Raw genomic sequence first — 11,228 nt, 5'->3', positions numbered from 1 at the left:
GCCTTCCTGACTGTGTCCCCACATTGGCAGCCCATGTTCATCTTGGAGTCTATAATGACTCCAAGATCCTTTTCTGCCTCTGTGCTGACAAGAGGGGAGTTCCCCAGCCTGTAGGTCTGCTGCTGGTTCTTTCTCCCTAGGCGCAGTACCCTGCACTTGTCAGTATTGAATCCCATCTTATTCTCATCTGCCCACCCCTGCAACCTGTCCAGATCCAATTGCAGCCTGTCCCTCCCTTCTAGCGTGCCCACCTCTCCCCACATCTTGGTGTCATCTGCAAATTTGAACAAAGTGCTTTTCACCCCGTCGTCCAAGTCGCTGATGATGTTGAAAAGTGCGGGCCGGAGGACTGAGCCTTGGGGACCCCACTGCCCACATCCCTCCTGGTCAAAAATAACCCGTCCACCACCACTCTCTGGGTGTGGCCCTCTAGCTAATTGGCGACCCATCTGACTGTGTAGGCATCGACACCACAACCTCCTAATTTTTTAATGAGAACGGGGTGAAAGACAGTGTTGAAGGCCTTCCTAAAGTCCAGAAAGACTATGTCCACTGCGACACCTGCGTCCAAGGATTTTGTGACCTGGTCATAGGAGGCCATCAGGTTGGTCTGACAGGACCTGCCTCTAATGAACCCATGTTGGTTGCCCTTAAGCATACACTCCCCTGCTGGTCCCTCGCAGATGTGCACCTGGATAATTTTCTCAAAGAGCTTCCCCAGGACTGAGGTAATACTAACAGGCCTATAATTTCCTGGGTCCTCCTTCCTCCCTTTTTTGAAAATGGGGACCACATTGACCCTTTTCCAGTCCTCTGGCACCTTGCCAGAGCGCCACAAGTGCTTGTAAAGCTGTGCCAGGGGTTCCCCCATTCCCACTGCTGCTTCGGGCCAGGGCTAGGGCCTGGGTCATTCCCCGTCTCCCCCTACCGCTTCAGGCCAAGGCTGGGGCCAGGGCTGCTCCCCACCTCCCCCCCTGCCACTTTGGGCCAGGGCTGGGGCCTGGGCTGCTCCCCATTTCCCGCCCCCGCCACTTTGATTTGGGGCCTGGGCCGTTCCCTACCTTTCCCTGCCACTTCAGACTAGGGCCAGGGCCAGGGCTGCTGCCCCCCTCCCCTTCCTGCTCCCCTCCCTCCATTGTTCCCCGCCACATCCCCTCCCTGCCGGCTGTTGTTGTGGGGGGGACTCCATCCCCTCTGTTATGGTGGAGCTCTGGTTCCCATCGTCCCCCTCTGCCTCCAGAGCGCAAGAGAGGGGGGCGAGGCCAGCTCCACTCCCCTCAGTCCCCACTGTCATGGCAGCGCTCTGCTGTCTGTCCCTCTCTGTATAGCGCACTCTGATTGGCTGCTGAGACAGCCAATCAGAGCACGACTAGAGCATTATGGACAGACAGACTTGGGCTTTTATAATATTAGAATGGGTGCAAAACCCAGCGTGGATACTCACATTTTGGCTGAAGAGGAATTTATGTCGGTTTGGTTTAAACTGATTCCTAATCAATTTCAGCTAAACTCAGATAATAGAGCTTAAATTGAAATAAAAGCATCTACATGCTCTTTTGCCAAAGCTTAGTGCAATTGGCTCATGATCGCATCTTAGGTCAGGGTGGGCAAAATGGTGGATCTGTCTAGTGACCAGACTCCATTTCCAAGCAGCCTGCCTGGCTGGGGGCAGTTTCCATGGAGACCCCAGCAACAGCCTCACTGTGATAGTGCAAGGCCAGGGTTTCCATGGAGACTGGCCCCAGCAGCACTGGCAGGGTGCAGGGCCAGGGCAGAGCTGCAATTGGCTGCCTGCATGCTCCAGGCAGGGGTGTGCAGGCAGTGGATCACAGCTCTGGCCCAGCTCCTCCCAGCACCACTGCCATCACTGCCTGCCCCACACAGGTGGCAGCAGCTGAGCTTGCCCCACTCTCACCCGCAGCACAGCCCCTCCAGGCCTCCCACCAGGAAGAGTCTGGCGCTGCTGGGGTCGGTCTCCACCGAAACCCTGGCCCCTGGCTGCTGCTGGGGTCTCCATGGAAACTGGCCCCAGCTACTTGGGCTGGGGCTTCTGGGAAATGGAGTCCACTACTGACCGGATCTGGACTGCGACCCAGACTTTACCCACTCCCATTTTAGGTAAAAATAGGTGCAAACTTTTCCAGGCAGACCAATCCTCAAGTACCACTCTGTGTGTAAAGAAGGCCTAAGAAAGATAACATGGGTGCCTTCATGCCAAATTGGCAGAAGGTTTTGATTTGAAACTATCCAGGCCTAAGTGAGCTATGGGTCTTCCATCATGGAAACTCCTTTCAAAACAGTGCTGTAAAATCACTGACAAAGAGAGAGCCAGTTGCAATGCTAGATGGGACCAAACTCTTTGTCTTCAAATCAGCTAACATCCTTTACCAAGCTCACTCTGGGCTACCCTCCAAGATGCAACTGTGTTTTAACCCTCCCCCCCAATGTAAGAGGCTCCCCTTCCCTTCATTCTTCCTTCCCAGTCCTTGCACTCCACTTGCTTCTGCTCACTCACACACAGACATCTCAACCAAAGCACAATTGCTGCAATTGTAAAGCAGGGCCTGGCTGTTATCAGGTGCAGATTACAGAGAACACAGAGCAATAAACTTGTTTTCCCCTCTTTCTTTTCCCTCCCATTTTCAAACTGCTGCAAGAAAGAGAGGGAGAGAAAAAATAAATAAAACAACAACAACAGATGGGTTTTTTTTCTTCTCCTCTTGGCTGCCTGAAGGGCTCGGCAGAGGCTTGAATGGAGTTCATTCTCTAATAGTCCCTCCTTCATCCAAGATTTTCCTCCCCGGGGTGTAATCTGTCAACCCAACTCCTCCCCCAAACCACCCTCCCCTGCCCTGTGCTCTCCTTCAACTCAGAGACAGAACTGTGGCAGTCTATTGTAGCCCGGATGACAACTTCCAGCTACATGAGGAAATGAAGTGAGGTCTGCCAAAGGGAGCAAGCTCCTCATATTAGTCTTTTCAGGCTGGGGACAGGCACCAAGCAGTAAGCACCAAATTCCCAGCAGCAGCATCATGTCAATATCCACTCAGATCCAGTTCGCACATGTACTTTAGAGACGTTCCAGGACATAACCAAACTACCCTGTGCTAGTGGAAACATTTAGGATTTTAACTAGCGGGCTCTTCTCATACGCATTATCTTAAGAGTATTAACTAGCAACAGTTCCTTGTACCGAGAAACTGAAGAGGCTGCTCTTAAGTTGGGATACAGTATATTATATAGAAGAATAACTCTGAGATACTGTACCCCTCAGAAGCCTTCTGCCCGCCACGTTCAAAGACCTTAGAATATGAAGCCTCACAGTCTCCTGTATTTAAGATCCGTTGTGCTGTTTTAGAGCAAGGGAAACTGAGGCCTAAAAAGGTGAAGTGACATGTCTGAAGGGGTCCAGTTGGGTATGGCACAGATCCCAGTATGGGACCTGGGAGTCCTGTCTCCCAGTCACCTGCATTGACTAAATTAAGCAACCTGCAGTAAGGAAGTGACAACTCCTTGGCTCAGCGCTCAGTTACATTTCAGTGTGGAGGGCTGAAGTTTAGAAGGCAGAGCTGGATATGGGACCAAATTCAGCCTTGGGGCAAAACCACTACGAGTCCTTTGAAAAATCAGGGGGAATGGCAACATTATGAGAGCATCATCCACACTGGAATTGGCCCATTTGAGTGCATGAATGGCACTTGAATGCTGACTCCCTAAAGAACTCCAACAATAAGCAGCAAAAGTAACTGATCTGTCTTGGGGCTTTTAGTCTTGTCACGCTCATGTCTGGATAATCTGAATCAACGCAGGCTAACACCCTCTATTCAGTGAGCTAGAACTACCCTCTCACATAACACTTTATGGCTGGGGTGGGCAAAATGCAGCCCAGGAGCCAGATGTGGCCTGCCAGGCCATTTTATCTGGCCCGCGGGGCCCCTAAAAAATTTAGAAAATTCATATTAATCTGCCCTGGGCTGCCTGTCATGCAGCCCTTGATGGCTTGCCGAAACTCAGTAAGTGGCCCTCTGCCCAAAATCATTGCCCGCCCCGACTTTATAGGATCCTTTTTCTTCCTGGCAAGGTAAGGAGATGGGGCAGGCTGGAAGGCATCTTTCCACAGATTTTCAGGCCATAACGGGCCTTACTGATTATCCAAATTTACCTTCATTATCCTAATTAGGACTTTTCCATGGCATCCAGCCCATAGTAGTACCAGTTATTTCCTCACCCAGAAGCAAAGAGAGGTCTCTGCTGCTCAGTTTCAATCCAATTTGACTTTTCACAAAGTTTTGCAGTGCTCAGATTCAGGATCTTGATGCTGGTTCATCTACCAATCAGGGATTGAATAGGCCAAGAAATCCATCCTGGGAGCCTCTCAAGCTCCACCCACAGACCAAACTCCTCCCCTTGAGAGGTCAGAACAAAAGGCCACTTACAGATCTTATACTTTCACCCTTCTCCTTTCTCAGATATCCTTATCAGCAGCAACATAATTAACAGTGAATACACAAAGTAAAATGTATCAGCCCTGATCCACAGACTTCAGAGCTAACACCAGGCAGCAAGGGGCAGTTCACACCCCATGGATCTTTTGTTTCAGACTTTCAGCAAATTCAAGCAAAGATCAGCATTTATTTACAGTCCAGGATCTGAAGACTTTTTCACATTCCCATAAACACCTCTTAAGGAAAGCTTGGATTCTGGAGTGTAAGGAGGTCATCTCCACATAATCTCCTTGTGACAACACCACCCTGGCAATTTACAACTCTTATTTCTCCTATCAAGAAATGCCACTAATTAAGAAATATCAGGGGCAGGAGTGGTGATGTGAGATGCTAAAAACTCCAAGATCAGACTATTTTTCTTACAGCTTGAAGGAGGGACAAGGCGGCAAGCACCAACAGACAGTCTGATTTCTGAGGGGCTGAAGTTACTGATATGGGAGCTGGTGCCATCATATTTAAGTACCCCACAATTTTCCTTGCTAATTATTACACTGCAGTGTGGCAGGGCAGTGCCACTGTCCATCTATACAGAGTGGGGACTGGATCACAGTGCATCTACATGGCAGATTCTCCAGTGTATACATACCCAAACTTGCTGTACAGGAGCAGCTGCACAGAGCTCATTGTGAGCCAAGCTGTTTAATGGTAGTCTGGGTATCTTTGCACGTCAACGTAGGCTCAACCCTTACGTGACTTACCTACTATAGTCTCACACTGGAGCAAAATAGGGAACCTGGCGGCCACAGGACACTGGCAGCCCACATCCTCTTGCTTTACATGAGGTAGGTTAAGGTGTTTGTGGTGTCTTTGGGCAATATTCCTTGCAGTTGTGCAGCTGGGTTGATTGTGTGGTTTTAGGAACAGGCTAGACAAGGACTTGTATGGGATGGTTAAGATAGGCAGGGGGTTGGACCAGATAGCCTCCAGAGGTCCCTTCTAGCCCTGTCTTTATGACTCTTGGGCTTCCTATGATAGGAAGCCCAAGAGTATCCTAACACTTGCACCTTCCTTCCCTTTTGAAGGGGTTCAGCACCCTCACAGCCAACTGAAGATGATGACAGGCTGGGATTCACAGATAGGTGTAATGCCTATGCTTGGCATTACACCTATTCTTCAAAGGATCCTGGTGTTAATTTGGGCCCAGGGCCCAACCCTTCCCAGTGAGAGAAGCCTTTAAAAGCCCATCCCCTTCAAAAGCCTTCAACCCCCCTGGAAAACCTAGGTACGTATTTCACTGGTGTCTTGGGAACTGCACTCTTTTGGAAATCCATTGCTCAACCTCAGCCTGCAGAATGGCAGTGAAACCCATCTGCCAAGCCTCTCTCCCTTACACTCTCTTTTGTCTTTCCCTGGAGTGATTCCTAGAGCTGTTTGCCAGCTTGGGGGTACTAGAAAAAGAGATTTCCCCCCCACCAAGGCATAGGCAGAGATCAGCCCTTCCAGGCTGCAGTGTCATCCTATTTCTTCACCTCTCACTTGACTCAGATCTGTGCCAGGGCAGCCCGGGCTGGGCTGAGAAGGAACGAAAGAGGCAAAGAGCAAAGTGAAATCGGACTGACCCTGAAGCGGCAGCACAGGGAGAAGCTGCTTTCCCAGGAGGCGCACAATGGTCTTGGCACAGAGCAGGCACGGAGTGCCTTACCACTCCCAAGGGAGTTGGAATCCAGCTCAGGGGCGCGCCGCACGTCCCGAGGAGGAAGTGCAGTAGCAAAGTGGTGTGTCTCTGAGCTTGCAAAAGCAGGGAAAACACACGCGCGAACTTTCCTGGCCGGACCCCCCTCTCTCTGCCAGAAGCCATGGGCTGGAGTCTGCAATGAAAACGATGATCTCTCCCAGCAGCTGCTGCTTCTTCATGGGGCTGCTTTTAGCCTCTTTTTTGCCAGGCTTCTGGAGCACCGAAGGTGGGTCAGATTGGAAACGGAGGGGAGGGGGGAAAGAAATGGGGGAGGGGGTTGGAAACTGGAATGGGACGCTCAGGAAAGGGAGAAACTTCAGAGGGCCGGTGGGATGCGAGGGAAGGAAGGCAGCAGCTCTGGATCTTGAATATTCCGGACTCCAGCACCCCCGGGGGGGGCGGGAAGAGTGGGTGGAAAGCAACCCCCCAAAACTTCTGCTAAAGTTCATGGAACTCGCGTGGAGGCAGAGATCAGACCCACGGGAAGAATCGCGGTGAAGTTCCTCAAAGATTTAGCCGGGAAAAGCAGAAAACAAACTCCCCACCGCGAAGAGCCAAGTGCGAGGGGAGCCGGGAGCCGGGCAGGAGAAGAACTGGTCAATTACTCGAGCCGCGAACTTGACCAGGGCCCGCGAGCCCTGCAGTGATCCCGCCCGCTTCAGCCGCCACTCCAGTGTTGTTTCGTGGGGTTCATACCCCAACCAAAAAGGGCGATCGCTGCTTTTCTACCCCCGTCTCACTGTGCCGGCACCATGCCACAATCGGACGTGACCGTGAAGGCAGCGAGCGAACTGCAGTCGCTCTGGGACTGGCCGCGGTGCGGGGCCGGGAGAGAGAGACGGAGTTGGTTTTTAAAATGGTTTCTTTCATTCCTTTGCTGCTGCGCTGAGGCAGAGGGTGGCTTAGACATTTCGGATCTGTGGAGGGAGGTTTTATTGTTTGGTCGGTCGGCGATTTTGCTTCTGGAGCAGAAAAAAAAAGCAATATAAGGCAGGCACTAAAGTTTCAGGCTTGGCACTCTTTGCTCTCTGCGTGCGGGAAGTAAGGGGAGTGTGGCTAACTGGTAGGAGCCGGCTGGATCGCCTCTCAGGTGCTGGATGAGCTACGCGGCTCGGCACATACACTTGCATTTAGCTCGGTGTCCGTAGGGTCGCATCTGGGCCACTGGATAACCCAGAGAGGAGTTTACTTTGCAAAATTGGGAGTGTGGGGTTCTAGCTGGGCTTTGCAGCAGGCTTGGAAAGAGGTGTTTGTTTAGCAGGTTACAAAACACCTGATGGGGAAATAAGCTAGATGGCAAAGGTGTGGGTTCTCTGCATTGATGCAGATGGCAGTGTTGTTACCACCTCACCTGTCCTACCCGCTGGGTCAAGCCCTTTATGGCAGCTGAATGCTGTGAGGCTGCGGCCTTATGGCTACAAGTACATTTTGTTGGGGCAATTCTCACCCTGGGAGAGGAGAAAGGCAATCTAGCAGGTAGGGCTGGGAAGGGGAAAGGGGTGGGTAAGAATTACCTCATGAAGGCAACAAACAAGTCATGAGCATTTTCTGATTCCTTAGCTGGGTATGGGCAGGACTGGCAGATTAGGCAGATCCACTTGATGCCCATTTCTCTTAGCTCTGTAATACCCTCGATTTAGTGATAACAGGCCCTGAGCCTCAAAGAATAGTTTTTTGTGTCAGACCTGGCATCCTGAAGTGCTTCACAGACTTCACATGTACAAGAATAACCTCACTGCATGGTGATGCAGCCACTGCTGGGGTGGAGCTGCTTCATAGTCTAGACTTTGCCAGGTGTAGTCCTGGCAGAAGAGCCTTACAACCAGCCTTCCCTATGTCCTACCTTCTCTGTGCTGAGGGAAAGCTCTGCCTCTACTTGCGCCAGGCTAGCTGGAACTCGTGGAAGGAGTCTAGATAGTCTATATCCTTTAGCAGGCTGTGCCATGAGGCTGGCCCTGGTGACATGGTGGTCACAGTCCAGAAGAAGGCTACCCAAGAGTTTGACAGGAAGTAAAAGGAAAACTCCTTCAAATGGAATCCACAGGAGGGAGCAGGATTTCACTTGGCAGAATTTATTTGGTCAGGACACCTGCTCTTGAAGGGTGGAGCAGAATCCCACAGGATTCCCATATTATATCAAGTAAGGGTAAATTAGCTTGATACCTCAGCTGAAAGACAGAGCCTATGCCCCTGCTTGCTATGGTTCAGAGGGAGAGCTGCCTAGTGCCTACTGCTGCAAGAGCACTGTTTGGGTTTCCCTGTGGGTGTGTCTGTCTGCCTCTCTCTTTCTCATACACATTCTCTGTCCACACCCCATCCTATTCTGCTGGTGAGATCCTAGCAAACACCTGATAGTAAGTCACTTTCCCTAGTTCACATGCTAACCTGATTTGTCATGTTTACCTGGAAGAGAATATCTTACATGAACAGCCACATCAAATCCCCATGAAAGGGAACCCGTGTGGGGAATGTGGGATATTCTGGTGAGATCAGAATGACAGGGTTCCAAAGCAAACACCAGCACCATGCTGTTAACACTCCTGGCATTAAGAAGCCTGATCTGAGATTTTTTGGAAGGTCTTTGCAGAGGCTAAAAGTCACATTAGCTCCAGTCCTTTCTGGATGGAGTTCAGCTTGTGTGTGGTCCCATATACAGGTTGCCGTGCTCATGTTCAAGTATCCACAGCTCAGGCACCTGTAGAAACTCCCTCAGTCTATAGCATTACAAAGTCACTGCTGCAAAACTACTTTAGACAGTGGGTGGTCTGAACGAACTGAGCCTGACCTGTAGGATGTGGGGCAGGCACACAGGCCATTTACTTTGGGCGTGACTGCAAGGTTTACATGTAGTTTGACCCCTGGGGTGAATCTCTTTTATTTATGTATGTGCATTGTCTGAAGTTTTTTTGTGCCTGTTTGTGAGGTCAGGGCATGTAAACAAATGGAATACATTAGATCTCTCCAAGATTGTCAGCAGGCTTTGGAAGAACCCGTGTTAGATGTATACAAAGACCTGTTGAATCACATCCTCCCCACAGGTTCAGATTTTCTCCCTGTGTCTGTTCTCTGTGTCTTGCCTAGTACCTTGGTTCTGAATGTCTACAGCAGCATTTGGCAGCCTTTGCAGGCTGAAGACCCAGCTCAGGTCAGAGGCAGACAGACTCTAAGACCCATCTAGCAGCAGTTCATGTGAAGTCTCCACCACCCTCTGCCACTGAAGCCCAATATCCCCGGGTTAGATCCAGTAAGCTGGATCTGGTCCTCTGGTCATAGGTTGCCAACCTCTGGTCTGGAGAGATGGTGTTCTTGTTTTTTCTTAGAATGTAATTCTGCAGCCTGTTAGGTGCCCCCCTTAGGAAGCCTTGTTCACATAGGCCATCTCTACAATTCAGGCCCTCCAGTCCGCTGATTAGATTTTAGTGAACAACAGATATTATTGTTATTATGCAGGGTAATGTACAGGCCTCAGTTAAGATCATGGTGCTCAGTGCTGTATGAACCTAGTAAGAAAAAACCCTTGGCTGAAAGACTGTGTAGCAGACAACAACTTGTCATTCCTAGATGTATGGTGTGAATCCATCCCAGATCTCCAACAATGCTATGATCAGATGGCTTTGCAGTGGCAAACATGAACTGAACATATGGACCCTCAGGCCACTTCCCACTGGAAAAGCATTGGAGCTCACTGGACCCCCTGTTAGTAGGCTTATCAGAGGGGGCTAAGCTGAAAAGCTGGACTTCCCTCCCTGTCATAAAACATATTTAGCTTCAGAGGCTATTTACAGTGCTTGAGGCACATGCTGGGAGATCACCCCCTGCTACCCTATCCTGGGGTTAAGCAGATGCTTGCAGTCATCTAGGGCTTTGAACAGGTTCTGTGTGCAAGAAGCATTTAAAACCAATATACCTGAGAGGCCTGTTTGCCTCCTGTGAAAGTGCTGACTGCATGAGTGAGTCTTTAATGATTGATCATTGACTAACCTTGCCGGGAAACTGGGCTGCCTCACATTCCTGAACAAGTTTAATGGCCAAGCCCTGCTCCTTCTCCTCGCTTTGGATTCCCTTGCAAGGGGTGTACAGAGGCCATAAGGAGAGGGGGACCAGGGACAGAGTACATACCTCCCTCCACCCCAGCTCCATCATTGCCCTGAAGCCATTCGGGAGGTAGCAGAGAAGGCAGAAGAGGGAAGGGGAGATCTTCATGCTGTGGATGAAGGGAGGGGTCTCAGCACCTGTGTCCTGCCTGTGTCCTGGACACTGTAAGTGCCCTGCTTAGCACATACCTGGTCCAGATGTACTTCTCCTTCTGCTAGGATGTGGTGTCATGGTCAGCCCTGAATTTTCTTGATAGAGAGTAGGTGGGATGCCTATGACAGCTTGCATTTCCCTGCCCCTATAGTTTACAGGCTGCCTGGTTTACATGGCTCTGGAACCTATAACCTCTGAGCTATCCCCAGGCCAGCCTGGCAAACAGCAGAATGAGCTTTCCATGTACACACCCTCCCTCTCTGATATCACCTTGCACCTCATCACAAGGCCCAAGTGGTGGTTTGCTTCTTGGCATGCTTGGTCAGCAGGAAAAGGGGAAGAGGCCCACCCAACCCAGTTTGTTCAGGTACCAAAGCTGAGGTTATCCAGCAAGTGGGACAGTGAACATCCATTAAACACCCCTTAGGAAACGTCTGTCTGAGACTCCATTGAATACCAAGACCTGATCAAGAGCTGGAGAGGAAGGGTTACACATAGATACTAGCCTGGGAATGAAGAGAACCAATTTCATTTCCCTGCCCTACCTCATCCCCACCACTGGACCAGATCCTCAAAGGTCTTCAGGTGCCTAACTTCAATTGAAGTCCATGGAAGTTAAGCTCTTAAAGACCTCTGCAGAGCTGGGATGGGTGAATGCATTAAAGATTATGAGGTGGTAAATACAGCAATTCCCCTTTAAAATGAATGTTGTGTAAAATGTGTACTCATGCTCCACACGTATTTGGATCCAGTCTGAGGTAAAAGCCACCCACTCTCATTCTCTGTGGATCACATATTAA

At 50.4% G+C, this 11,228-nt stretch overlaps 1 protein-coding gene across 2 annotated transcripts in view; it reads left to right on the top strand.

The window, feature by feature from the left end:
• The first annotated feature begins 6,079 nt into the window (after positions 1-6,079).
• The window catches only part of ERBB2 (erb-b2 receptor tyrosine kinase 2), a 51,747-nt gene continuing 46,598 nt past the window's right edge, over positions 6,080-11,228 (top strand). For both annotated transcript variants that reach the window (XM_006275439.4, XM_014603659.3), the window contains exon 1: positions 6,080-6,406. In XM_006275439.4, the coding sequence (XP_006275501.1) occupies positions 6,319-6,406 (88 nt within the window). In that variant the 5' untranslated portion in view covers positions 6,080-6,318. The remainder of the gene's footprint in view (positions 6,407-11,228) is intronic.

This window comes from Alligator mississippiensis, chromosome 4, assembly GCF_030867095.1.
Source record: "Alligator mississippiensis isolate rAllMis1 chromosome 4, rAllMis1, whole genome shotgun sequence".
Taxonomy (NCBI): domain Eukaryota; kingdom Metazoa; phylum Chordata; order Crocodylia; family Alligatoridae; genus Alligator; species Alligator mississippiensis.
Note: the sequence above shows the minus strand (reverse complement) of the source record. Positions and strands in the feature narration are given on the sequence as shown.